Below are 27,326 nucleotides of genomic sequence, written 5' to 3' on the forward strand. Positions count from 1 at the left end.
AACCATCCTTGTTCCCCTGTCTAGAACTGAGCAAGAACACTCCTCTACAGGCAGAAGACAGTGTGGTTCTGTTTCAAAATGTATAAGACTTTGCTCTAAAATTAATTTTCCAAAAAAAATTATGCTTCCGTTCTACTTGTATCAACTTTGATGAAGCATCAAGAAAGGTGGTCTGCGGTTGGAAGGGAGTCGCTCACGGAGTAAAGAAATATGGCAGCTTGGGACCATGTGCTGAATTGGGCCCTTCCCTGTGACTGTCATGGTTGTCATGGCTCACCATGGAGGCCATTGCTCCTGGGAGACATGGGCACAGGTGCTGACGTCACTGCTAGTGGTCAGCCCAGCTCTGAGAGCATCAGGTGGGACTGTAGCACAAGCCTGCTGCTGAAGGCTCTGTCTGCGTTTATACCGTTAACAATCACGCCGGTGGTAAATAGGAAATAAGTGAAAACCTCTAAAGTAATGTGAGAAATAAATACTAAAATTCCCTGAGAGAAATGAATTTAAAGATGCCTTGGAAGTGCAGATTCTAAATGGCCATTCCAAAACCTGACCCTTTTGTGTTCTTTTACACTAACCACATGGGTCTACTGGTAGTTTATTGTTTTAATTTTGCTGTGGCAAAATGTGAAGAACGTAACACTTACTATTGCAGCCGTTTTTAAACACACAATTCACACAGTCATTTCACCACCACTATCTAGTTCCAGGACCTCCCTCCCACCTCCTTCTTCCCGTGAAACTGTGGTCTAGGGTGCTAGCCGACATGCATGGCCTAGGTGCATAACAACTCTGTTGCTGTCTAGAGAACTGTGAACCTTTCGGTTCTTAAGATGCTGTGACCTTTGCCGGTTACAGGAGTTCTATGTGTCTGTATCAGATGATGCACGGATGATGGCTGCCTTCAAGGAGCAGCTGCCAGAGCTGGAGAAGATTGTCAAGCAAATGTAAGCAGGGCTTTGCTTTAGGGGATGCCTTCCATCACGCGAGTGCCTACCTTATGATTAGAACATCTCCCAATGAAGCCGTTGCCTGCAAAAATGGCTAGCACTGGCCTGTCATTAGCCATCTGGTCTGATCTGTGTCACGGGCCCCAGGCACAGGTAGCAACAAGACCCCATGAACAGAAGGACCTGGATGCCATAGCAGGCTATAGAGAGGGAAGCTGCCCTTTGACAAGCCCAGGTCTAGATGCATGTGTCCCTTAGACAACCCAGCAATAAAATAGCCTCTGGTGTCTGAGTACATCTGAAGACGGTTACCTATATGGGAAATTCATTTGCTGTGGCTATAGCTGTCCATTGCAAATATTCCTGTCCTTGAACTGAATGTGGGGGTTTCCCATTAATGGACTATTAAATTAAGTACTGGAGAGTGAGTATATTATGAGATTGACTTTGAAAGCCAGGAGCCAGAGCATTTAACCTCAGGTCTGCTCCGGATCTGCCTGTGACAAGAGCTAGTGGCTTTGCTACTTCCCTGTGTTTTGGCCTCTTACTGTTAAAATGAGGGAGTCGCCCATGGCTGTCCAGAGAGACTGTGCAATCTCAATGCCTAACGTAGGATTAAAGTGACACATAAATAAAGCAATCCAAAAGAACAGCAGCAACGGCATTCAACAGTGTGCTTTCTCTGCTTCTTGTAGCTCAGAAGACACAAAAGCTCCACAGAAGAAGGTAAGGGCTCTTCAGAGACCAGCACTGTCTGCACCCTGAATTCAAACCCATCAAGATTATCCAGAGACCCTGGATTGCAGTATACCGAATCAATGTCTCCTTTGTGCACACGAAATCTTGTTGCTTCATTCTGGGGCTCTATTTGCTTCTTGGATGCATCTTCTCCAAGTTGCCGTGGTTTGTTAGTCACTCTCCCTCACATACTTGTGCTTGCTATTTTTACAGCACAAGGTGCTTTTGCAACAGTTCAACACAGGTGACGAGAGGGCCCAGAAGCGTCAGCCTATTCGTGGCTCTGATGAGGGTGAGCAATCTCTCCAATCTCTCCTGTGGAATATTTCTGGTTGGGCTAAAATCTGCCCCCTGGAAATCATTGCCTTGAACCTACCAAAGCATTGTTCTTGGGTGTGCTCCTTGGTCCCCTGATAAGTTATGTTCTTGAGGTCTGGTATCCAGACAGAGCTGAGATGCTTGCCCAAACCTCAATGGCACTGCCTCTCCCCGACTGTCAGCATCTCTTAAAAAGATGTGGGATCTCCTAGGGCTTGGTTGGATGCCCAGCAACCAGTCCTCTTCCCACCCCAGAAGAGCAATGAGTCTGCTCAGTCGCTGACCACAGATGCCTTAAGTACTATGCCTGGCTTATGTTATTCTTTGAATGGCCAAGACCACTTTCTCACATTGTCAACTGTCTCTGCAGTTTTGTTCAAGGTCTACTGCATCGACCACACCTATACCACCATTCGTGTGCCGGTAGCTGCCTCCGTGAAGGAAGTCATCAGTGCAGTAGCTGACAAACTCGGCTCAGGGGAAGGCTTGATCATCGTCAAGATGAACTCTGGAGGAGGTAACAGCTTAGATTAGCATTGTAGGCTTTTAAAAAATGGAATAAGCCATCCTGGCCAATAAAAACCATGCAAGGAGTAACTGAATTCATTTACAGTGACCCAGAAGGAGGCTATGTGAGCTCCCAGAGATAACAGAAATACTGTGTAAAGAGGCAGGCTTATGAAATATCTAACACATGGGGCTGGAGAGATGGCTCAGGGGTTAAGAGCATTGGCTGCTCTTCCAGAGGTCCTGAGTTCAAGTCCCAGCAACCACATGGTGGCTCACAACTATCTGTAATGGGATCTGATACCCTCTTCTGGTGACAGTATACTCATATACATACAATAAATAAATACTTAAAAAAGAAAGGGGAGGTTCGAATTTAAAAAAAAGAAAAGAAAGGAAAGGAAAAGGAAAAGGAAAAGGAAAAGGAAAAGGAAAAGGAAAAGGAAAAGGAAAAGGAAAAGGAAAAGGAAAAGGAAAAGGAAAGAAAGAAAAGAAAAGAAAAGAAAAGAAAAGAAAAGAAAAGAAATGTCTAACACCCAGATTCCCACACAAAGGAGTGAGAAGTGATTTATGGGAAGCAGCTGTGTACGCAGTCTCTGGCATCTGAAAGAGCCCCAGGCTCTTTCCCTGAGAAAGGTGCACCTTTAGGGGGCCTGGAGTTTGACAAGGAAAGACTCCAGGTGCCTACATACCTGCAGCTGGGGCAGTTGAGAGCTGGTTCTGTTCAACCGATGACAGTTCCCCACTCCCCAGTAGAGACAGCGGAGTTCAGCTGCTCTAATAATGTTCGGGATACTCCACTCCCCAACCTGGGACTAAAATTCCTTTCCCCTTCCCCGACTCTATTTACCCGAAATGTTACATGTGTATAGCCTGACCACTTGAATGTAGCAGTGACAGAAAAGGATGAACTAGACACACTGTGTGCTCACGAGGAGCTGGGGAGTAAAGGAAACCTACACCCCACAGTGGCTGTGGTTCAGGCAGTGCTCACTCCATGGTGGCAGGCGTGCGGGCAGTGCTCAACCACAGCACAGTGAGAAGGTTCAGGAAGGAGCCGTTATTTGAATTCCCCAGTGATGGCTCCACAGCCCTGAGAGGGGTCCTTTAGGAACGGAGTGAAGCATTTCTGCCTTGTCTGAAGGTGGATGATTCTGCTGATGCAGGCTTTTAAAGTGGATGATGGATTCTTAAGACCTCTCCTTCTGGGCTGGTGAGATGGCTCAGTGGGTAAGAGCACCCGACTGCTCTTCTGAAGGTCCAGAGCTCAAATCCCAGCAACCACATGGTGGCTCACAACCATCCGTAACGAGATCTGGCGCTCTCTTCTGGAGTGTCTGAAGACAGCTACAGTGTACTTACATATAATAAATAAATAAATCTTAAAAAAAAAAAAAAAAGACCTCTCCTTCTATTTTGTGCCAGTTGTTCCAGACCCAGGATGGCCTCTGAGATTCATTTATTGCATCCTTCCCCTAGGCATCCCAATACATTGGACATTCACCTAGGGGAGAGTGTGCCACTGAAGCCGGCCCCTCGATGTCCCATCTAAAGTTTTGATTGTCTCCCAACACATACTTTCTAACCCTCTTCCCTGCTATGCCTTGAGGCCCTTATCCCATTTTACTTACACACCCATACACACTCACACACACATACATACTCACACACACACATACACACTCACACACACATACACACTCACACACATATACATACAAACACACTCACACACATACACACTCACACACACTCTCACACATGCACACACACTCACACACACACACATACACACACACTCATTTCTTATCCCCTTATCCCTTTGTGCTAACTAGGATTTTTAGTTTATGTTTTATCTCTCTTTATCATTTCTTTATGTGTCCCTAGTATCTGGTATGTAGTAAATACTAAACATATTCAATAAACTGATTCGTAAAATATAGAGAGGTGCTTCAAAGTATTTAATGCTATTAGCTTCCATATTGAGCACAAGTTTTTTTTTAAATATTTTGTGACTAAAAATCGTGTGAGATCTCTGAAGTGGCCCCCAAAGTTTCTAATAATGACCTTTCTATCTCCAAAGTGCCAGGCACTATAACCATCAAGAAACCTAGCTTGCTGTCTGACTGACCCTGTGGACTTTATAAATAATTATGGTTGACAGAGTAGATAGGGGCAAATTGATGCTTGGGTGTGCCTGCTCCTGTTGTGTGGTCATTTCTGATGCCATCCCGAGTGCTGTGGCTATACGCTCAAGTGGTGTCTTTTTTATTCAGTGGATCCGTTCGCTCCAGTGTTTTATGCAGTCGCATTGCATGTTCCGGTAATTCACCAAGCTGGCAATTTGTTGGTGTGATTAGGGCAGTGCAGCAAACCTCAGATGGATTTAATAGGCAATCTCACGCTTTTTATGTTCACAGAAAAGGTGGTGCTGAAACCTAACGATGTCTCAGTATTTACGACGCTCACCATTAATGGACGCCTGTTTGCCTGCCCGAGAGAGCAATTCGACTCACTGGTAAGAGTGAATGGCCTCCTCAGAGCACCGTGTGCAATCAGAAAACCTTGTCTGCAGCTTAATTTCACGGCCACACTGAGGCTGGTTGCTAAAAATTCTTGACTGCTATGTGGCTTGTTCTACACTGAGGTCTGTCGGGAAAGCCTCAGGTGCTCGCTGGAGATGATGCTCCAGGCTTTCGACAATCTTCTGTGGAAATTAGCCAAGCCGTACCGCTGCTACGGGGACACAGTTCAGCTTTCAGAGCCTTGGTTGGGATTTCTTTCATTAAAATGTCTCTAAGTTCCGTGTCAGTGTTAAAAATAAGAGTACTCAGATCAGAAGGGAATTAATCACAAGCAAAGGAGACGTCAGCCTTAGGGGACCCCTGAGTGAGGACCCATGGCAGAGCCACCATTGGGTCTAGAAGGGCTCTTCCTTGAACATGTTCTCTGGATTATCATGGGGACACCAGAGGTCAGAACACTTGTTCCCAGCCACTCAGAACTTCTGTGAAGAAGAGACACATTCATTTCTGTTTGTCCTCTAAAAATGAAATGTGGGGTTGATTAGCTACTAGAAGATCTTAGAAGCCATAGGACCAGTTTAGTTTCACGAATCTAGTTTTCTGTCTCTGGACACACACGCTTCCCTTATGAGGAAATAAAAGACAACATGTGTGCGAGAGGTGAACTGCACCAACATCTTAGGAGAGCTGTTTTCTTAGTGAAGTATAGACAGGTCTTGCTAGAACTTTAGGAGGGAGTTAGGTTAAAGCATACAACCAGAGCCCTGTAACAGCCTGGATTCCCACCCAGCACTGCATCTTGATAGGCTGTGTTGTCCCTGATGTGGTTTCTGCTTCAGGGAATGCCATGGGATTTTGTTCATTCTTTTTTTGTTGTTGTTGTTTTAAGATGTGGTATTGTTTTGTAGCTCCTGGGTCTCAGTATTCCTTCCCTCACATCCCTCATGCTGGGATCACAGATGTGTGCCACCAGACCCGGGGGCGGGGGACAGCTCATTTGGCACCATTTTATTTTCATTTAAGAACTTCACAAATGTGGCACAGTGCCTTCGCTTCCCCCAACCAAGCCTAGAGCACCTGACTCGCCCTAGAACCAGCACAGGGAGATCAGCACAGAGTCACAAGCCTTGGTTGTGTTTCTTTGGTTCTTTAATCACCTGCCTTCACTGCTTTCTGGATAAATATCCCTCAACATTTAGGGATTTAAAAATAAATAAATAAAAATAAATAGCCAGGAAACCACATAAAGACCGAAGGAGAAAAGTGACCCTACAAAATTGTCCTCTGACCTCCACTGGTGCCAGAGAGCACTAGCCTCTCCCCTCCCCACACATCATGCGTGCACATATAACGTTTAAAAATTTGCTGTGAGTCCGCACCCCCTCTCCTGGAAAGTAATGCCTTAGACAGCTAGTGTTGCTAGATGTCCCATCGAAGGTGCCGGGTGAAGTGTTTGCCTCTCTTGCCAGCTAGTTCTTGGCTGCTGAGTTGAGCCAGGGGGTGGATAGTTAGGCGCGTGGACTGTCTCCAGCTCCCTGGGGGCAGACACTAACTTCTTAAGCTTCTGTTTATTGCTCACAGTCCTGCGGCCTTCCAAGTTATGGGCTTTTGCTTATCTTCCATTTTAAGGCCTGAATGGTTGGAAGGAATTTGCTTGGCAGTGAAGACTCTGGACGTGAGCCTCTCCACTGGGGGTGCCGTGCACCTCTCTGTGCTCGGAGAGGGCAGGCCTTACCTGAAGCTCCTTCTTGGGCTTGCTAAAACATCCCTCTGACAGCCATCTTTCTAGAAAGAGCTGTCCAGAGGGTGACTACAGGGCAGAATGTTGACCAAGTGTTATCACCACACACTTACCAAGTGTCAGCCAGCCTGACAAGTGCCCAGGAGCGTCTGTCCTTATGACAATGACAGTCAAATTAGGAAGAGAGTAACCCAAGCCTCCCCGAAGAAAATGAGTCTCAGTGTTAAATTGTGTCATCCAAAACTAGCAGAGTGCCCGTGATGATCCCACTGTGGAAGGCCCACAGAAAGCTCTGCATTCCAGAGCTTTGTGCCCTTGAAATTTTGTATTTGAGTAGAAATGTTAGTACAAAGCCAATTAGAGCAAAGCTTCAGTGTACTGTAATTTGGCTCTGCTTTTATCCACTCACTGGTTCCTAAGACTTTTATTTAGTTCCTGCCACATCATTCCACAGTCTGTGGATGTTTCTGGCCATGGGACAGTCTTGAAGACAAACCCTTCATAGTCCATGTTTCTCAAGGAGCCGGTGTGTCATCAGAGGGAACCCACTATGACAAGTTGCACTAGAGAGGCAGGGGTATAGCACAAGCAAAGAGGCATGCTGAGGTGTAGGTCACTTAGCCAGCAGCTACACTGACAATTAGCATCCCCTTTTTATGTGTTACATCTTTGGACTAGAACCTCGATAATGTCATTCTTCCAATGGCCTTCCCTCAGCATTTGTAAAAATCTCATCTCTCAGTGAGGTTGAGGAGGAACCCATAAGACTCCAGAGATGGGAATGTGTCATTTCTCAGGCACCCATGCTGTGCAGATCCTACATAAGCTCTGTAGTACCTGGCCAGCGGGACATCTAAATGGCCCAAGGCAGTGTTTGCTCTGGGGTCCAGGCTGCACATGTAAATCCAGCATTTCAGAGGAAGGCTCTCCGGCTAATGCTCACCCTCCCCTCAAGTGAAGGCTGAGATTTACAGGGACTTCTTGAACCTCTGGAAGGATGTTTGGATGACAACACAACCTCTGCTACCCAAAGGGCTTCCCATCGAAATCTCCACAGGAGTTGTTGTTGGTCCTATCTATGAGACACCATAAAACCTCCAGGAAAGTGCTAGAGGAGCAGGTAGATAGAGATACTTCATCCTCAAGAAGAGAGCAAACTTAGTGAGTGGAGTGGGAAGCAGCTGCAGGAGAGAAGGGAGACCACAGAGGGCTCGGCTGACCTGAGACGTTGTCCTGAGACCAGGTATTTAAGGGCTTCACCAACTGAAGACTTGCCCCGGGCTGGAACCATTCTCAGCTGATTCCATAAGCTAGTTGCCCACCAGCACCAGTTCTGTTTGGAATTTTTGCTTTCTGCCCTGCTCTCTGTGCTCTACAGAGTGGATCCCTATCCAGCTCTTAACCTAGTATTGCCCTAACCAACTTTCCTGTGCATTTGTAGTCGTCCAACCCCTCTGGAAAACGACCTAATTGGACAGAGGGGACGTTCCTGTGCTGAGGACTGGATTTACACACTGCTCTTAAATTGTTCCCATTTAATCCTCTTAACAAGCCTCAATATTAGTTGCCAACTTGGGTAGTATAACTCTGATTTACTGGAACTGCAGACAGTCAAAAGATTAAGGGATCATACCAAGTATGTGTTGCTACAGTGGGGTTTATGCTCAGTCTGCTGTCTTCTGAAGCTGGCACTAATGTGATCTTCTAGTTTGTCCTGTGACAAACCGTCTCCTAATCTGGTACTCGTTCGCTCTTTAAAAGCTCCCTCATTTTCACCCTTGCTATCCATCATAAGCATGAGCCACCCTGAGAAAAGCCTTTCTTACCCTCCTGCTCACTGCTTCTCTTCATCCTCCAACACACCCTGACTCCCAGCAGGCTCCCTGTTTCAAAAGGTCCATTTAGGTGCCTCCACCTGCTTGTCTATGTACCTAGTAGTCTGGTCTGTTGATATTTTGTCTCCAGATGTGCAAATGGAACCCAGCAAGTAACTGTATCCACGAGTAGCACCTCACCTGTTGATGGAAGTAGACTTTGTTACACTGTAAACTTGAGAGCTCAGTCACAGATGAACTTTCCAATGCAGGAGCCACCTAAACCTTGAGCATGTAATTCCTTGGGTGTCTAGAACACTGGGGACATCCCTTGAATACAGTGCTGATGAAGATACTGCTGAAATCCATATAATAGTAATAGTTCTAACATGAGCCCCTTTTCTTATTAATGCTAGGATTGGGGCAACAAGCCTTGTACCTGCAAGGAAAGTGCTTAGCCAGAGTGACATCCCTAGCCATGTGATATGAGTATTGAATATCCAAGTACTGTTAGCATCACAGTGGCAGATATTCTTTCTATGTCTCACATGTATGCATATATATATCCATTCCTACATATCTATTCCTAGTCTTACAGATAAGTATTTAGGTATTATACACTCCATCTGTCTCTTGTCTGACAAAGTAAGAACACTGTTTAACATTTCTTAGAACACAGAAGGAGATGAGTGAGCCAAAAGAAAACTTCCGACAAGAGTCTTGGTCTAAGTAGCAGAGTCTGGTCTTGCCCCAAACTTGTAAGTAACATTCTCAACCTAATGGCTCTCAGGCCAGGCTGAGGACTTGGAAATCTTGTGTAGACTCAGCTCACACTGCTCTCTACTAGTTCACTACTTTAGGTGAAGGCGTGGCTGTGGCAACTTGACCTCAGTTACCACCAGGAGTTAAGTAGTAGTGTGGGTAGAAATTCAGACTCCTGTGCTAGTATTTGGCTTTATCATACTTTCTATGGAAACATGAGGGTAAGGTCTCCAAGAGCATTTTCCATCTTTACCGTGGAAAAGGAAGAGTTTCCAGGTACCCACCCGCCAATCCCCAGGCACAGGAGATCTCTGCACAGCCTTTGCCCAGCCTTATTTGCAATGGCCCACAGTTGAGATGGCGGTGGTGGCGATGCTGGTGACCACACTGTTGGTAATTGGTGATGGTTGATGATGCTAACAACAAAGATGGCCTCCAGGCAAGTACAACAAGCAGCAAAGACACTTTTCACCTCAAAACCGACATTTCAAAACATGCCCGAAACTATACCCCAAATCCTTTCCAACACCAAAAACTCCTGAAAGCGTTGGGCACTAAGTACTGGTCCCTTTGTGGTTCTGATCCAGTTTTTCACAATCATTCCCAGACTCCCTTGCCAGAACAGGAAGGCCCGACCACTGGGACAGTGGGAACATTTGAGCTGATGAGCTCGAAAGACCTGGCATACCAGATGACAACCTACGATTGGGAACTTTTCAACTGTGTGCATGAGGTAAGGCGCCTAGCAAGGAGCGTCCATGGGCTTCATAGGATTCTGAGTGAAGCCTGCTGGCCTGATGCCACTCATGTTTCCATGTGCTACCATATGGAAACCACATGATGGTTTTTGTGCATGCTGAGCTTATAAAACCCGTAAGTATTAAAGAAAAAAATCTCTGTGATGCTATGCTATGTCTTCCAGAGTCTATTAAGCCAATAACACCTAGTTTATATTTATATATTCCACAAGCTTCACGAAAGCCCTTCAAATCTATATGACAAGGTACATCCGGGTTAGCGATTGAATTCACATCTGCTGCTTGATAGAACACTTTCCTGACAAACGGAGGAGCCAGGCTGGCGTTTTGATTTAAAAGCCAACAAATAAGTAAAATTGTTTTCCTTTCTGTTCTAGCTGGAGCTAATCTACCACACATTTGGAAGGCATAATTTTAAAAAGACCACGGCAAACTTGGATTTGTTCCTGAGGAGGTTTAATGAAATTCAGTTTTGGGTTGTCACCGAGGTCTGCCTTTGTTCCCAGCTCAGCAAACGTGTTCAGCTTTTGAAAAAATTTATCAAGATAGCGGCTCAGTAAGTGTCTTTAACTTTGGAGGAAGAATAAAAATGTCCCTGCACTCTGTTCTCATGGAAAACACCTTACAAAGAGAAACGGGCGTAAGAGCAACCAGCAGTTGAATTCTTGAAAGAGAAGAATGTCCTCTAGCTTTTTAAATAGTTAGCATCAATATATAAATTAACATCTTGTAGTACTGATGCTGGAGTCAAAGGGGGGTGTGTTTTGCTCTGAACTCTTCAGATTTCCCCCCCACCCCCCTTTGAAGAATGCTATTGAAGTCAACAAAAGTTCCTTTAGAAACTTTGGTTGCAAGGCTCTGGAAGCCGATGTGGCACATAACACGTTCTCACCAGTAGAGGGCAGTAGAACATGCTGGAACAACAGCTCACAGCTCAGGCAGAATAAAATCAGTAAAAAAAAACGCATACAGGCCAGCTAACCTGGCACTAGGAAATCATCTCCATGCACATCAGAGAAAGCAAACATCTTATAAATATTCTATTTAAAAGCACTTCTTGGGAAACAATTTATTTACTGCAGGGGCCAGTTAGGTTTCTCCCTGACATGAATTTAATCTTCTCCTGCTAGTTAGATATGCTTGACAACCTCCTGTTTACTTCCATGTTTTTGGTATCACCACAGTGCTAAAAATAAAAAAGCTAAATGTGGCTTGTGCTGCGAGACTCCTTCCCTTTCTAAATGCAGAGCCCGAGCTCGGGGAGGTTAGGAGAACGAGCGACCCCAGTCAGGCGTTTTCTTGAGACAAACAGTTCAGATCCCACACACTCTCTTGATTTCCAGAGCTAAACAAAGAAGGGAAAGCGGCTTGGTGTTTTATAGAAGCCAGCTTGCCAAATGCCTTGAGTTGTTTTGCCAGATTTCGAGGAGACAATAGAATACCAGCTCCTTTGAATCCACGAGCTGCTTGCCTTGCCTTTGGGAAAGCTGGCTGTTTGAAGAAAGGTTTAGTGCGGCCACTTTCCCTAGCGGCGCGGTCAGACGGCCTCTGTGCAGTGAGCAGATAGATGCCTTCATGTGTTTGGAATGAGTGGCTTATGGAAACTATGACAGGGTGAGCTTTCCCATCACAGAGAGCTTGTTCTCCCTTCACCTTAGCCTGCTGGTGCCAAGTGCAGCAGGAAGGAAGAGAGGACCTGCCTGTCAGTTTACAACAGAACAGGCAACACAGAAAAGGCTCTCAAAACACCCAGGAGTTTGTTTGGTTTGTTTGTTTGTTTGTTTCTGCCTTTGTAATGTATCCCCTATCTTCCTGACTCTTTCTGTATTATATAGGTAGACTTGGCCTTTCCTGCAAATCAGCTGCTGACTATTTAGCCATATTCAGCCCTGTGCTGAGGCTGCTGTCCCACAATGAACCTGTTCACTCAACCCAGTTATTAGACTCTAGACTTTCCTAACCCTGAGTCTACAAGAATAGACAGAAGCCTGTAGACCAGTGGTTTTCAGCCTTTGGGTCTCGATCCGTTTGGGGGTCACATATCAGGAATCTTGCGTATCAGATATTTACATTACAATTTATACAATGATTGTTGTGAAGTAGCAACAGAATAATGTTATGGTCGGAGGTCCCCACAATGTGAGGAACTGTATTAAAGGGTCACAGCATTAGGAAGGTTGAGAGCCACTGAGGTAGACAATAGCATCTGTTTTGCTTGCTGTCTTTAGAAAAGCTGCAGCATTTTCTTTTAAGTTCTTGGCCCAGCCTGGAGCTTAGCAAAATTAAAGAGGCAGAGCTGGAGTAGGTGCTTTAGTCCTGTATTCATAGGAGAAAAAAACTGAGACAGAAAGTCATCTCCTGGCTTGCCTTGAATGATAAGCAAAGCTGGAAATGGAGCAGGTCTGCAGCTCTGGATTTATTATCTCCAAGTCACCCACACAAGGCAAAGGCCAGTTATGCACGTGGAGATGCTGGCCCTTGTTCTGGGAGCCACTACCCTAGCATTGTGACATCCTTGCTTGCTTTCTCGTGTGTGAGCCGATCCACCATAACTCCTCTAAAGTACATTTCCCCACAGCCATGACATATAAAAAACGGCTCGTGGCTACTTTTTGAGTTGAATATGAGCAGCCAAAGCAACCATTCAATGAGCCTTCTGCAAGAATGTTTTGTTCAAACATTATTTATTTACTTTTATTTTGTAGAACATGATTTTAATATTTTCAAACAATAATGATTTTAAGATATATTTCGTTGTTAGGTCTCCCTTTTCATTTCTGAATTTATTAATTTGGATACTGTCTCTGTGCCCTCTGGTTAGGCTGGCTAAGGACTTATCTATCTTGTTGCTATTCTCAAAGAACCAGCTCCTGGTTTTGTTGATTCTTTGTATAGTTCTTTTTGTTTCTATTTGGTTGATTTCAGCCCTGAGTTTGATTATTTCCTGCCGTCTTCTCCTCTTGGGTGTGTTTGCTTCTTTTTGCACTAGAGCTTTCAGGTGTGCTGTGATGCTGCTAGTGTAAGCTCTCTCCAGTTTCTTTTTGGAGGCACTCAGAGCTATGAGTTTTCCTCTTAGCACTGCTTTCATTGTGTCCCATAAATTTGGGTATGATGTGCCTTCATTTTCATTAAATTCTAAAAAGCCTTTAATTTTTTTCTTTTTTCTTCCTTGACCAAGTTATCATTGAGTAGAGCACTGTTCAGCTTCCATGTGTATGTGGGCTTTCTGTTGTTTTTGTTGATTGTCTTAGTTAGGGTTTTACTGCTGTGAACAGACACCATGACCAAGGCAAGTCTTATAAAAAAACAACATTTACTTGAGGCTGGCTTACAGGTCAGAGGTTCAGTCCATTATCATCAAGGTGAGAGCATGGCAGTATCCAGGCAGGCATGGCACAGGCAGAGCTGAGAGTTCTGTGTCTTCATCCAAAGGCTGCTAGTGGAAGACTGACTTCCAGGCAACTGGGGTGAGTGTTTTAAGCCCACGCCCACAGTGACACACCTATTCCAACCAGGTCACACCTATTCCATCAAGGCCACACCTCCAGATGGTGCCACTCCCTTGTCCAAGAGTGTACAAACCATCACATTGATATTTAAGACCAGTCTTAGTCCGTGGTGATCTGTTAGGGAACATGGGATTATTTGAATTTTCTTGTATTTATTGAGGCCTGTTTTGTGACCAATTATATGGTCAGTTTTGGAGAAGGTACCATGAGATGCTGAGAAGGAGGTATATTCTTTGCTTTACAATGAAATTTCTATAAATATCTGTTAGATCCATTTAGTTCATAACTCCTATTAGTTTCACTGTGTCTTTATTTAGTTTGTTTCCATGGTCTATCCATTGTTGAGAGTGGGTTGCTGAAGTCTCCCACTATTATTGTATGGGATGCAATATGTGCTTTGGACTTTAGTAACGTCTCTTTTATGAATGTGGGTGCCCTTGCATTTGGAGCATAGATCAAACATTATTTGTTTATGATAGCAGTCAACTTATATAGCCGTATTGCTGAGTGGTGAAAAGTTTTCTGCTTATTAGGAGTAAACGCTTTTTCTTTTTAGGGGTCTGGAATGAAGAACTTAGGGGGTGTGGGTGTGGTCGTTTGCCATCAGGTGTATCAAATACTTGGGATAACATTGGCATTTTAATAAGAATTTAGGTTTAATCCAAGTGCTTCATTCTCAAATATAGATTTGTAAATACTCATAATGATATAAACACAGACTCAAAATTATCAACCTTACCAATATCAGTAAAACTAAAAATACAGTTATTTTGTTATGGATGTGACATCTCCCACCTTCAAACTTGGGAGAACAAATGCTCAGCCCACAGGACCAGGCCTTGTAAGCTGATACTTTTTCAACAATTTAGTGTCACTAGCATAGAGGAACCAGGGTAGCCACAGCATTGTGACATCCTTAACCCGTCCTACCTGCCAGGTCAGAGTACCTACCTCCAAGTATCAAGTTCTACAATCATTTTGCCTGCCCTTTTCTAATCCCATGGGATGTGTCTCCCCAACCCTTTCCAGGTTCACTACAGCGTTTAGCAAATTTAGGATTATAATAACAACCCTTAGGGGAGGTGAATTTAAACTACTTCTCAAAACCAAACCCTCAACGGCCAAAACTATCAACTTTCTAAAACTAGTGTGGGTTGTCGAGCCGCAGAGCATGGTTACCCAAGCAGAACTTCAGCAGTGCCTTAAATCTGTCATTGCCAGCTCATATAAACGAGTCCTGATAAATATTAATGACTATCAGAAAATAGAACTCTATTTAAAAAAAAAATCTTGCTCAAAAGTGGCATGCTACTTAACCACGTGCCTCTTGTGTTTCAGCTGCAAGGAGTACAAAAATCTAAATTCCTTTTTCGCCATCGTCATGGGACTCAGCAATGTGGCCGTGAGCCGCTTGGCACTAACGTGGGAGGTAAGAAAGCCGCTACTGGCGTCCAGCTGGGACTTTTGCCTTAGGAATAAAAACACAGGCTCACCAGTGAGCTTTTTTATAGAAACAGCACTCACACTGGTATAACAATGTGAAAGGTGGGGACCCTTAGAGGGGGGCGACCTGTCTCCTTTTTCTAGTTACCTCAGAGTGAGAGTTTAAAAACACATTGTCCAGGTAGAGGAAGTGTGCGTGGGAGTGTGTGTGTGTGTGGGGGAACCTCAGCTTTTCCATTGCTACAATATAAATAATCCTAAATCCAGGTCTGCCCTATTGCTCAGTTGGCTGCAAAGGTCACTTTGCTCACTGGTTCAGTTGTCTCTGAAACCGTCTGCTTATTGCTTTTATCCTGAGCCTTACCTCTAAGTGAAAGAGGGTAGAGGGTCCATTTTATCCAAGTAGTCATTTTGCTTCTGGGAGAAACAGTCCAGAAGAGGCCCGCTGTTGGGAGCCAAGGAGTATGTCCCATAACCACCTGGCGAGTCCTCCCTCTCAGAGAGGAGCAACAGTTGGCATGGACTGTCTTTGAAGCTAAAGTGAAACAGGTGTGTTGTGAATGTCTGAAACAAACAGGATGAGTGATTCATGGTCGGTTCAAAGACACCTCTGAGTGTCATTCGCTTAGAACTTGGAATGTGCTTAACCCCTTATATGTGGCATGGTTGAAGAAACAGTAAACTCTAACAGAGCATACTCACAAAAATAGACTCTTGACAAATGCAAACAAGCATGTGTAAGAGGGACTGCAGAAAAAAAAAACGACGGCAAAGACTATCTGAGACCTACTGTGTCGTGGTGCTTGACAGCAGCTTTCTGAGTCCACATTCCCCATGAAGTTATTTCCCTGCCCATTTTCCCTCCTGAAACAATTTTCTTCCCTTGACTCTCCTAAATATCTCCACTGTTTATAGGGCAGGTCCTTGCAAGTCCTCCTGTCTTGAGTTTCTCTTAAAATTCCCAGCAGATGCAGCACACAGCAGTTCATCCCCTGAATATAGGCATGAGGGAATTAGAGAGGCCTGTGAGCCACGCAGCTGGATCGGCTTCCAGGCAGGGAGAGAACAGCGTTGGTGTGCCAATAATAAACAGCGAGACCATTGTGTAGTGCCCTCGTCTCACTGCCCAAGCTACCTGGAGTCTCGAGAGATCTAGGATTCCCCTCTGAGAGTCTGCACATCCCAGTTTGGAATCCCAGTGGGGGATCTCTGGCTTCTGAGCCCCCACACAGAGTCCAAATCAGTTGGTCAGGGAGGGAAAAAAAGTTCTAAAGATGTTTGAGGGCCCATGGAGGCCAACTGTAGGCTCCACACAACAGCGGCCGGGAAGAGAGACGGAATACTCTGGGCCCTCCGTGCTGCCTCAGAGGCCCCTAGGTGCAGCCAGCTAAACGACCAGTTTATTGTCATCGAAGAAGACAGCTCATTGGCCAGTCCCTTACAGGTATAAGAGGACCACAAGTCTACGAACAAGTCTATTTCTGACACCGTGTGTCTCTGACAGAAAAGATTCGCCTTTTATAATGTATAAGCCATTTCTTTTCTACGGCGGAGTGTGATCGTGGAATTCTGTACGCTGAGCTGGCACTCACGAGCTCCTTTGTTTTGGGTCATTTCTCTGTGTTTGACGGAAGCTTTCCAAGGGCATCTCACACAGCTTCAGTGAGCGCCAGAGTAGCCACGTGAACAGGGGAAGGAATGGTGCAAGGTCTCAGAGGACGGAAGAACGGTAGAACGAGTGTCAGTCAGTGGGCAAAAGGCAAGATACAGGATACAGTAAGAAGAGGGGCTTGAAGCGGGGAGCAACCCCCACCTGAGATGAAATGCTAAGACTGCTGGCCTTGGCTCTATGGACAGTTGAGAAGACAAATCCCTGTGGTGGAGGACTGCCTGTGCACTATAGGGTACCGAACTAACGTCTCTGGCCACGCCCACTGTATTCAGAAGCATTTCCTGTTGCTCCCGCCCCCATCCTCATCTCCCTCCCCCGCAGCTGTGACAACAAAAGTGGCTGCTGGTGTTGCTAGCCTTCCCCTGGATTGGCTATGGCCACTACCAAGACACTGGTGGCGCACCCCTTTAATCCCAGCACCTGGGAGGCAGAGGCAGGCAGATTTCTGAGGCCAGCCTGGTCTACAGAGTGAGTTCCAGGACAGCCAGAGGAAATGCATTTCCCTTAGAAACAGTAGCACACACTCCATATCTAGATATAGACTCTGACAGATGCGTGTGTCATTTCCATTTTATTAACAGAAACTGCCGAGCAAGTTTAAGAAGTTCTATGCGGAGTTTGAGAGCTTAATGGTAAGTGACAGTAGCTTCTTTGACCCTGCTCACTGTCCACATTAATCCAATTTCTGATTAGCTCAAGTTCTCATTGCAGAAATTTTATCCGTCCTTGTATGACTTTAAGAAGTTTATGGTCCCTTTTAGTGCTGCTAAAACAAGCATGTCTGACTAATGAATGGCACCCTCAGGAACTAACTTAAAAAGGACTTATGTCCCACATAAGGTCAATTTGTGTAAGTTAGCAAAGCAGTGTGATGGGGTCCCTACCTAACACTGCTCAGGTGGCTGTGGGTTGGAGCTATGTTTCTTGGCTTGCCAAAATTATGTCTCCCCGTTGTCTGGGAGGTGTTACCAGACAGGAAAGTGGTGACTGGGTCTTGCTGCGGGGCAAGGAATGGTTCAGGGGGCAAGTTAGGACTGGCTATGCCAGAGCATTGGGTAGGGAGTCGACCTTTGGGAAGGAGGTGGGGCATCGTGGAGTCGGGGATCTGTTGAGGTTTGTTTTACACAGTTTGTTTTGTTGTATTCAGAGGGATGCCTCCCCTTGGCTCCTGTGGGTGCCTTCAAACCAGAACAGAAATAAACAGCACAGTATTGTCTCACCCGCATGTGAAGTTGTTTTTAAAACAAACCAAACCTGTTTAAATATCTGCCTTTCTCCCTGAGCATCTCATCCCCAAAGACACAGCTGTGGGATGCTTTGTGTGCTGCGGAGGTTAAAAACGGGGTGTGGCATGTATCACTCCTCACTCAACACTTTTGTTTTCTCCCCAGGATCCTTCCAGAAACCACAGGGCATACAGGCTGACAGCAGCCAAGCTGGAGCCCCCTCTCATCCCTTTCATGCCCTTGCTTATTAAAGGTAATCTAAAGACACACCCAGGCCAGGCGGGAGGGGCACACACCAGAAGGCCCTCTGTCTTTCCGCCTCCCTTGGCTCCTGCTCTTGGGCCCCAGTCTCTTAAAGGGGTGGGAAGGTGGGAACACTGCGATATGAAAAGCCCATGATTTTGACGCTTTTGGAGTGAAAAGGGTTTACGGGTAGAGATTTTACTAACCTCAGGTAAAGTGATTTGGAAAGTTAAACACCTAACATAAAAGAAACTATTATCAGCTTTTCCAACTACAGTGTTATGCAAATCTACCTGCATATGCTAATGGTGCTATTGTACTTTCTCAGTGTGACATATTTCCGTTAGTGACTAGAATGTGGCTTTTATTTCTTTACAGATATGACATTTACTCATGAGGGGAACAAGACGTTCATTGACAATCTAGTAAACTTTGAAAAAATGGTACGTGCAGTATTATAACCTTAGCTACAATGTTTTTTTTTTTCTAAAATGAAATTTGCATTTGTACTAATAAGGCAAATAACTTCTGTGTATGCTGCCATGTTACAAAGGTAGCTACACAGAATGGAGTTTTGAAACATTTGGTTCAAATTGGCTCCGTCTTTTGCTGTCAGCTCTCTTTTGTGGAGCTGAATGGTATTTGTGCTGGGGCTCACAGCAGCAGTTGGCTTTTATGCCGTGTGTTTCTGTCCCTCCGCTGCCTGTTGTTAAAACGCACAAACGCTCAAGAGTGACTTCTGTGTTTCTCGTTGTTTTGTAAGGTTTGTGCAGCTAGCTAGACTGCCCCAGGATGCCTTTGAAATGTTTATCTGCCAGGGCCGACTTGAGTGCATGTAGGTAAAGAGGCAACACTACCGCCGATCTTTATTGTAGGGTATTAATCTGAATGTATTACTTAGTCTCATAAAGTTCACTCAAGTTCAGAGAGGGGACTTGGAGACTTGGAGATCACCATAACGACAACAATAACAATAACAACAATGAAATGCTGGGAACAAATGGGAAGCTGGCACTTTCATATTCCATATTTTCCAGCCCCTTCTCCTCTATCTACCCCACCCCCACCCAGAGAAGAGGGAGTCTGGCAAAGGTACTTCGAAATTTGTTTTCTTATCTCCTGTGAAGCAATAAAGCAGGCCCTGCCAAAGCCTTTCTTTAGCTACACAGTCCATGTCAATGGAATGCCACAGTTTCTCCAAATCCCTGGGCTGTGTGCATCCTGGAGACGGGGAATGGTAGAGCTTCACTTCCCAGGACGTATACATTTGCCCAAGATTAGGTTTTACAATGCAAGCGTGTTTCTGGCTTTGGAACTTAAGAGATCTTTAGGGTCAATACCCAGTTCCCTTTGTTCCTCATCTTCTGTGTGAGTCTGTTTCCTCAACAAAAAATTGGGGCTCATGCCTGCTTTATCCGTCTCTAGGCAGATGGATGGTCCTGGTGCATGAGTCTTCTTGTAAGTCAGAAAGTACTAGAGAGTTCTTATCAGAGACCTGAAATTCTCATTGTTGCTTGGAATCAAGCTAGTGTATACATCTGCAGAATTATTTGAAACACCCTACTGTGCATTGGCTCAGGCTGAGCCTCATTCACTATGAGTTTACAATAAGGTGCACAGCGTTGGCTGGTAGGTCCTACTGTTTTAGACTGAGGAAACAGATATAAACACACACTCCTCAAAGACACTGCACCCATGGGTAAATGGTTTCTCAGTGGTTTCTCCCCCATATACCAAAGGTAGGACATGAACATCTCTGCTATGGTGTCAGTTTGGTGATTTTTTTTTTTTAATGAAAAGAAAGAATTCTTTGCTTACTTGTATAGCATAGAGAATTAAACATTCCCAAGCATTTTCAAGGAAGGAAGGAATTCTAAATCACGTATGCAGAACATACTAAGACCTAGAGGCAGCCAAGCCAACCACTGAGCTATAAAATACTCAGACACAGAGATGGGGAACTTAGGATTCCTAGAGTAATAAGATGACTTTATGACCTGAGATGGCTGATATGAACTGTGTGGCCCAGAGCAAGCAAGAAAGGCAGTGCTCGCTGTGCCGGTCATCGGATGGGGAAGCTGAGGATTATCTCTGAGTTTCTAGAGCCATTTTCTCTCCACAGCCTGCAGAGGAAGTCAAGATGACCAGGAGGAGGCTCCTCATGTCTGTACCCCAGGATCACAGTAGTGAACTCCTTCCTGTTAGGCAGTCAGGGAAGAGGTCCTTACTGTTCTGCTTTCTGGGTGGCCATGTTTGTTTCATAGCCACCGAATGGTTTAAGCTAGCATTGTAGCTATGACACACAAGCCCAAGTCAATGACAGGTTGAACATCATGATAATTGTTTAGAAACACAGAAAGTTTATTTCTTTTCACTTCAAAGTCTCAAGTGAATATTGTAGCTCCACTCTGAGGAACAGCAAAGGTCCCTGGCTTCGGCTCTCTTCCGATTTCATGCGGTCCATGATGGCCCACCGTCACATCTGCATCCTAGCCCTCATTTGGGGGATCAGTGCGTCTCACTAAAAATCAAGGGTTCTGTTGCTATGCAAGAGAGGGAGAGGAAGATTTTGGGAAAGCACTCTTTGCCCTCTGTGCCAGCAGCTTTCTAAGCTTTATTTTATTTGATAAATCATATTACCAGACAGAGTCATTTCAGAAATGCCCTTCCACAAGTTAGGTGTTAGTAGAAAACTAAGTATAAGTTCAAATCAAAATAGATTTGATTGGCTTTCTAAACCTGACCTATCAACATGACATTATCAGTCAACATTGATCAATCAGTGTTGGCTACCTTTCCAGCATTTTTCTCCCACCAGCTGGCCCATCCTTCTTCTGGGCACCACTACTGTCACCCTCATCTACAGTTAGCCCTAAGTGCCTTGGAGAAAGACATGTTGTATGCTCTAGGTTCTTGTCAGGCATCCGTCAACAAAGACCAGGTGCAAGCAGAGTCGGCAGTCTGTGTGTGTGTGGACCTGCTGGGCTGTGTCCCCAGTGGGAGCCCCTGGCAGGGGCAGAAGTCACCAAGGGCAACCAGGGCCACCAACACCTCTCTGTGGTGCTGGCCTCCACAGGCACAGCAGGCCAGCGTGCCAACGCTGTTTGTTTGTTTGTGTTTTCAGCGTCTTCACCCTTGAGGTATGAAATGAGGATTAGAGAATTTACTGCTTATTGGTTTTCAGGATTTTTGAGTATGAACAAAGGAGAACTCACATTCTTATCCTTATGCAAAAAAAATTATTTTCAGGCATTCTTTCTTTTGGGGGAAGCATAAAGGGGTATTCAAAAAAATGTTTGAATAAAGCCCTTTATAGCTTTCTATGGCATGTATGAATATTTATAACACTCAGAAGGTAGACTCGCAATGGATTAGAGGATAACACACTGGCCGCCTGCCACTATCCCAGCTGCAGAAAGCATGCTGATAGGTACAGCACTGCTGTACCATGGGGCTGATTCTATTTCAGACGTACCCATATTTAGGTATATTTACTTAAGAATAAGATTTTGAACTACTCATTTTTTTTTCTGGAATGAGAGCCATGGAGGAAACTTCTAGACTTCTGGAAACATGAGTGGAGCTTATTAAAGAAGAGAAATGTTCTGAGTCCTTTCGGTTTGGCATTTCTAGGCATGCCCTTATAACTTGCAACAATGCGGCTTCTAACACCAGTAATATCCTAAAAGGGGATCATTGGTTTTGTTACTTGGAGCTATGGAAAAAGAATCTTTAGGTAAAAATCTAAGTGTTCAAATCTTCCTGGTCCCTAAGACCTTTTCAATCCAAAGCAAATCTATAGGAATGCCTTGGGAATTTACACTTTATATAGACTGCACAGACCAAGACAAATGCACATTTTCCTAAAATGCACGCTAGAACAGAGCGACAGAACGGATGAGAATGCCCAGGCAAAGGATGTCACTGTATGCTGCTGTAAAGGTAAGCTACAGACACATGAAATATTAAATGTTAACAAAAAACAACAGAAGATATTAAAATGAAGGCCATGAGAGTAATAAAGACATGCACCGATGAAGCTGATGGTGGGAAGTTCCTGCAGCCATGTCAGCAGCAGACAAAACCATTGATTTTATGTAAGATCCAGCCGTGCTGCCCCAGGGACCCGTCAGGCTTTGTCTCAGACTGCAGCTCTGTAGATAGCCCAAGCTGGCAAAGCCATCCTCTTTCTTGCCATTGCAGCCTTGGGCCCTTTGCCTGAGTGTTATTTCCCTGTTTCCCCGTGCCTGGCTCCTTTCCCTGGTTCAGTTTGTGCTTGTGCATCTTCTCTGTGTGAGTGCTCAGTCACGTGAACATTCTGCCTCGTGGTCCAGCCTGAAGAGCAGCTCTTACGGTCTGAGATGGTCATCTTTGCTTTTCCTCATCTGTCCACCTCACTAGAAGGCGAGGGCCGTAGACCAGGAAGGGATCTTCTCTGTGTTGGCCACTGATATCTCACAAACATCATCCATAAATGTGTCTGGTATATTCCAAGTATGCAAGAAATAGTATGCATATATTCCAGGTATGCATTAAATATAAGGATAGTCCAGTGATATTCCAGTGCTAGACTTGATGAAGAAGGGCATTTGAAAAGGATTTTGTAATACCCAGAAGCATTTCTATTTGTTAGAAATTGAATTAATGAGGGTGTCCTACAGCATTTTGCAAAACCGAGATTCATCCTGGGATGATGTTTTAACTTAGCTTTCTGTTCCTGAATGGGCATTCCTCTTTCCTTTTCTTCCCTGCATGGTACTCTGCCCTTCAGTGTCCTTCCATTTGCCTTCAGTGTATGCAGAGAAGCATACTGCACTCCATGTGTGTCTGAACTGTGATGCCCCATGGCTTTCCTATGTACAATAGACTGTGGATGTTGTGGATGGTAGATGAGTGTTGGTTTGTCACAAATTCTTTGGATATAAAGATCCACCACTGGAAACAATGCTCAGGCTTCTTCAGGAATTATTACAGTGAAGTCTGGCTGAGTTCCAGGAAGTTGGGCCTTACTGCACACATCCAGTGGTTGCTACCATGGCATAATCTTTGAAGTAGAAAGACTATTTCGTCACCTACTTATGGAGAAAGAAAAAGTTTCTTGTCTTGAAGATATAGCAGTCTGAATAAAATTATTACCATTGTAAAAGTTTATACATGCTAGGCATGGATACAGAGCCTGCACTGGATAGACATAGAGACAGAGAGAGATTCAAAGCAGTAGAAACAGAAATGGCAGAAGAGACAAGAGAGCTATAGCAAGATCTTACTCGAAAATCAAAATCAGAAGAATAAGAAGGCTCAAGATCTTAGAGGTCAGCAGAAGGAGAAGCAAAAACAGCTCTAACAGGCACTTGTCAGGAGAGACCTAATTCCCAGGAGCTGCTCCTCCTCACCAGGGAGCTCTTAGCTGAGGAGCCAAAAGACCTAAGCCCAGGGAAGCTGACTGGTGTTGTCGGAGCCTACAGTATCAGGTGAGCTTGCCTGGAGGCCTGCTAGTCTGAACTTTGAACACTAGACACGTAAGCCTGTACCTCCTCAGCATCAGGTCGGGAGCCCGTGCAAGGACCAGAGCGAGTGGGAGCAAACTGGGAAAGCTGGAGAGCATGGAGGCCCCGCAGGTAGCGCCAGGGGCGCATGGGTGTGGACATGTGAGTGGTTGGGTAAACCTGCTCCTGAAAGGCTAGCCCACAGGCTGGTGACCGCATAAGGCCGAGGCCTTGAACAAGGCACCTCACACCTTACTGGGTCCAAAGATAAATATCTGCCTCAGAGCTTAAGGAATGTTTGTGTCAGGTTTGTGACCTCAGAGCTGAAGCACAGGCACAGTTGGTCTCCATAGTGTTCACCGAGGCCTCAAGAAGGAGATCTGTTTCCAAGTCGCTGCCTTCAGCTATAAAGAGAAATAAATGGCCGGGTGTGGTTACTGAGTGTTTCAGGCACTGCTACTACCTACTGTTACTACTACTACTTTCTTCCTTCCTTCCTTCCTTCCTTCCTTCCTTCCTTCCTTCCTTCCTTCCTTCCTTCCTTCCTTCCTCCCTCCCTCCCTCCCTCCTTCCATCCCTCCCTCCATCCCTTCCTTCCTTTCATCCCTCCCTCCTTCCCTCCCTCCTCCCCTTCCTTCCTTTTCTTACTTTCCTTCCTTTTCCTTCTTTTGTGGTGGGTCCTTCTGAGGAGAGTCCCTCAGCCTCAGCTGGACCTATTTCTCAACCCTGTACAAACAAGGCGCTAAGTATGCAAATTAAGCTGCGAAGGCTGGCACTTAGAACTAGTCCCTCAAAAGAATCATTTCAGGTATGACAGGTTTTCGGTCTGTCCACCCCACCAACTTGGAGCCCCTTCTGAGGGCCTGTGGTCTCCCCACACTCACCCCAAATTACCAATCACTTTGGTTACTAATATGAGTCATAACACTCAACTTTGCTGGACGTGGGGAGGAGGTGGGGTGGAAAAGAGAGGCCAAGACATTCTGCTCTGGAGTAATTAGCCCCCACCCCCACCCCCACCCCCAGCCTGGCATCATAGAGTTGCCTGGCCGGCTCCAGGCAGGCCAACCTGCTCTGGCAAGACCTCTGAACTCCGGGTGTAACTTTTTCTGCTCCCTCCCCATTATGGCAGTTGGATAATGAAACCTGTGTGTCTTTAACTCCAGTTTCGGCCAACCTCAGCTGAGCTCAACAATGAATAATTTTGTCTGCCACTGAAGATGCCACATGGAGTGACATCTGTGGAACACAGGAGACAGAAAGCCTACCTGGCTGTGTCTTAGTGGAGACAAATGTAAAATCCTTCACCTTGGTCCCCCAAATTACCCTGCACATTTGCAGAGCTGAGAGCTGCGTCCCGACGGCAGCCCAGTGAGCCGGGTGGAGAGCTTTCAGTCTCTGAAGCTGAACAGATGTCAGTTACATAATTTCATTCAAATTATGACTTAGATGTATAACTCAGCCAGATCGAGGAAGGGGAAAGTGATTTCTCTGCACTCTAAGATGCCAAGGTAGAAACTGGCTAGGAGAAGCCAAAGCATCCTATAAGAAAATGCAGGATAAAGATCAATTGTGGCTGTGTAGGATGAGTTGGAGAAGACCGAAGGAGGGATTTCTATGTGTCTGAGGAACTAACCTATTTGTTAATATTCCAGAGCTCAGTGGGCCAAAGGTAAAAGGAGAAATACGTTAACACCAAACAGCATCAGACTTCTAGGTCAGAAATGTTTACAAATGAGAAGGTTGGCTTTAGAAACGATCTGTTCCAGTTGCTGGGTTTGGTCAAGCACTGGGCACCCATGGCTTACGGGCAGCCTAAAGAAGGTGTTATAGACTCTGGAAATGGTTGGGGATGGGGATCTCTGAAGACACACTAGCATATTAAATATTAAATGTGTCCATGGGAGCCAAAGAGGTTGAAGATAAAACACGGTGCTAGCCTCCCCACCCCCATTTTTTTAGCCTCCTGAAAACATTCTACAAGCAGATCTTGGCCAGCTATGATAGTGGGGCTTCACGTATCATCACTGAGTTCACACCATTAAACATTATTGTCCGGACCTCACAAAGGGAAAGAACGGACCTCCTTATAAAGCCCGCTTTTGGATGTAAGTTAAGCTGAAGTTATCTTGGCAATACAATTAAAAGGATACGTCAAAATTAAAACCATTGTTAAAATTAATCAAAGATTTAGAAAGGTAAAATGAACTTCGGGGCTAGAAATTACAGATTTGAACAATTGTTCTCACATTTTAAACTACATAATGAGCTAAAAAATTATGAAGCCTCAGAGGATAGCTATAAAGAGTAGTCTAAAACTAAAGTCAGAATGAAATGTTTTATCTTTCAAAACTAAAAAGCAGAACAATTACTCTCTACAAAATGGTATAGGAAGAGGTTTCTGACCTGTGCTAATTGTTTTATTATTCTTCAGAGGGGCATACTGGCAGCGTTCCGTGGGGTTTCCAGTAATTATACTCCATTCAATATCTGAAGAATTACAATAATTCTACACGGAATATACTTGTGCCCTTCCGATGCAAAGCCTTTAAAGGAGGGAAAAACCAGCATAAAGTAAATTAGCAGGGAGATTATCATAGTTACTGTTTATTCTGGGGCTCCATATATCAGAGGCTAATTATACATTGTGTACTGCGTTTCCTTGGAGGTGTTTGTCATTTCTTTCTCATGCTGATCAACAGTCCTGCTGGTTTGGGGGGACCCTTTATTGAAAGTGAAGTTTGAACAACTTTTCCGATTGCCTCTTTGTGTGTGAGGAAGTGTCTCAGGCAGACATGCGCCACCTTCATTTGTCAGAACCTTCCGAGCAAAAGCCATCGACTCACATTATGACGCCATGTACTTACGTGAGTAAGGCCCAGATGCTCGCGCACATACGTGTGTAAGGCCCCGACTCCTCTTCTGTCATTTTGTTTTTACATGGCAAGCTTTTCTCCAAGTCATTTCTTATACTTGGGTAAGCCAAGGGCCTATGAGAAAGAAAAGCAGGTTCATATCGAACCGTAGAAATCAGAGAATACCTTTCCTGGGTAGAGCCTTTTCAATTTTTTTCTGCTGATTGGACTCTTCAATTCCTTTCAGAAGCTGAAAAACAAAGTCCAGAGACATATGTAGGGTCCTCAAAGCCAAGCTACTGCTGAAGTACCATAAGCAAAGAACCAGGAAATCCAGGCAAAAGAATAGTGCTTAAGCCTTTGCTGGGAGTCTGACCGAGGTCTTGGTTCCCAGGCTTCATGGTGGGGTGTCCTTTCCCTGCCCCTTCAGTACTAGAGACTGAACTGAGGGCCTCTCGGATGTTCAGAAATTGCTTTCCCACTAAGCCACACTCCCCAGCCCTTCCCTGCTTCTTCTGTGTCAGTATCACACACACACACACAATGTACATACTCACAGGCACACATACACATATACACACACTCACAGGCACACACACATGTACATACTCACAGGCACACACACATATGCACACACACACGTGTATACACATACACTCTTTTAAGTTTTTATTGTGACCAATACTTAAGAAATTAAGATTGCTTAGTGACAAAATTAATATAGGCCAACTGAGCTATAGTCGGTCTCAAGACTGTTCGAAATGCAAGTGGCATGGAAA

The 27,326-nt window shown here is 45.0% G+C and overlaps 1 protein-coding gene across 6 annotated transcripts in view; it reads left to right on the top strand.

Annotated features, from left to right (window-relative positions):
* Positions 1–27,326, top strand: part of Rapgef4 (Rap guanine nucleotide exchange factor 4) — a 298,925-nt gene that overhangs the window by 265,769 nt on the left and 5,830 nt on the right. For all 6 annotated transcript variants that reach the window (XM_029474005.1, XM_029474006.1, XM_029474008.1 and 3 more), the window contains 11 exons: positions 859–947; positions 1,646–1,676; positions 1,902–1,980; positions 2,377–2,523; positions 4,934–5,031; positions 9,963–10,088; positions 10,491–10,669; positions 14,961–15,051; positions 17,319–17,369; positions 18,129–18,216; positions 18,585–18,649. In XM_029474005.1, coding sequence (XP_029329865.1) covers positions 859–947; positions 1,646–1,676; positions 1,902–1,980; positions 2,377–2,523; positions 4,934–5,031; positions 9,963–10,088; positions 10,491–10,669; positions 14,961–15,051; positions 17,319–17,369; positions 18,129–18,216; positions 18,585–18,649 — 1,044 coding nt within the window. The remainder of the gene's footprint in view (positions 1–858; positions 948–1,645; positions 1,677–1,901; positions 1,981–2,376; positions 2,524–4,933; positions 5,032–9,962; positions 10,089–10,490; positions 10,670–14,960; positions 15,052–17,318; positions 17,370–18,128; positions 18,217–18,584; positions 18,650–27,326) is intronic.

This window comes from Mus caroli, chromosome 2 (genome assembly GCF_900094665.2).
Source record: "Mus caroli chromosome 2, CAROLI_EIJ_v1.1, whole genome shotgun sequence".
Lineage (NCBI taxonomy): Eukaryota > Metazoa > Chordata > Mammalia > Rodentia > Muridae > Mus > Mus caroli.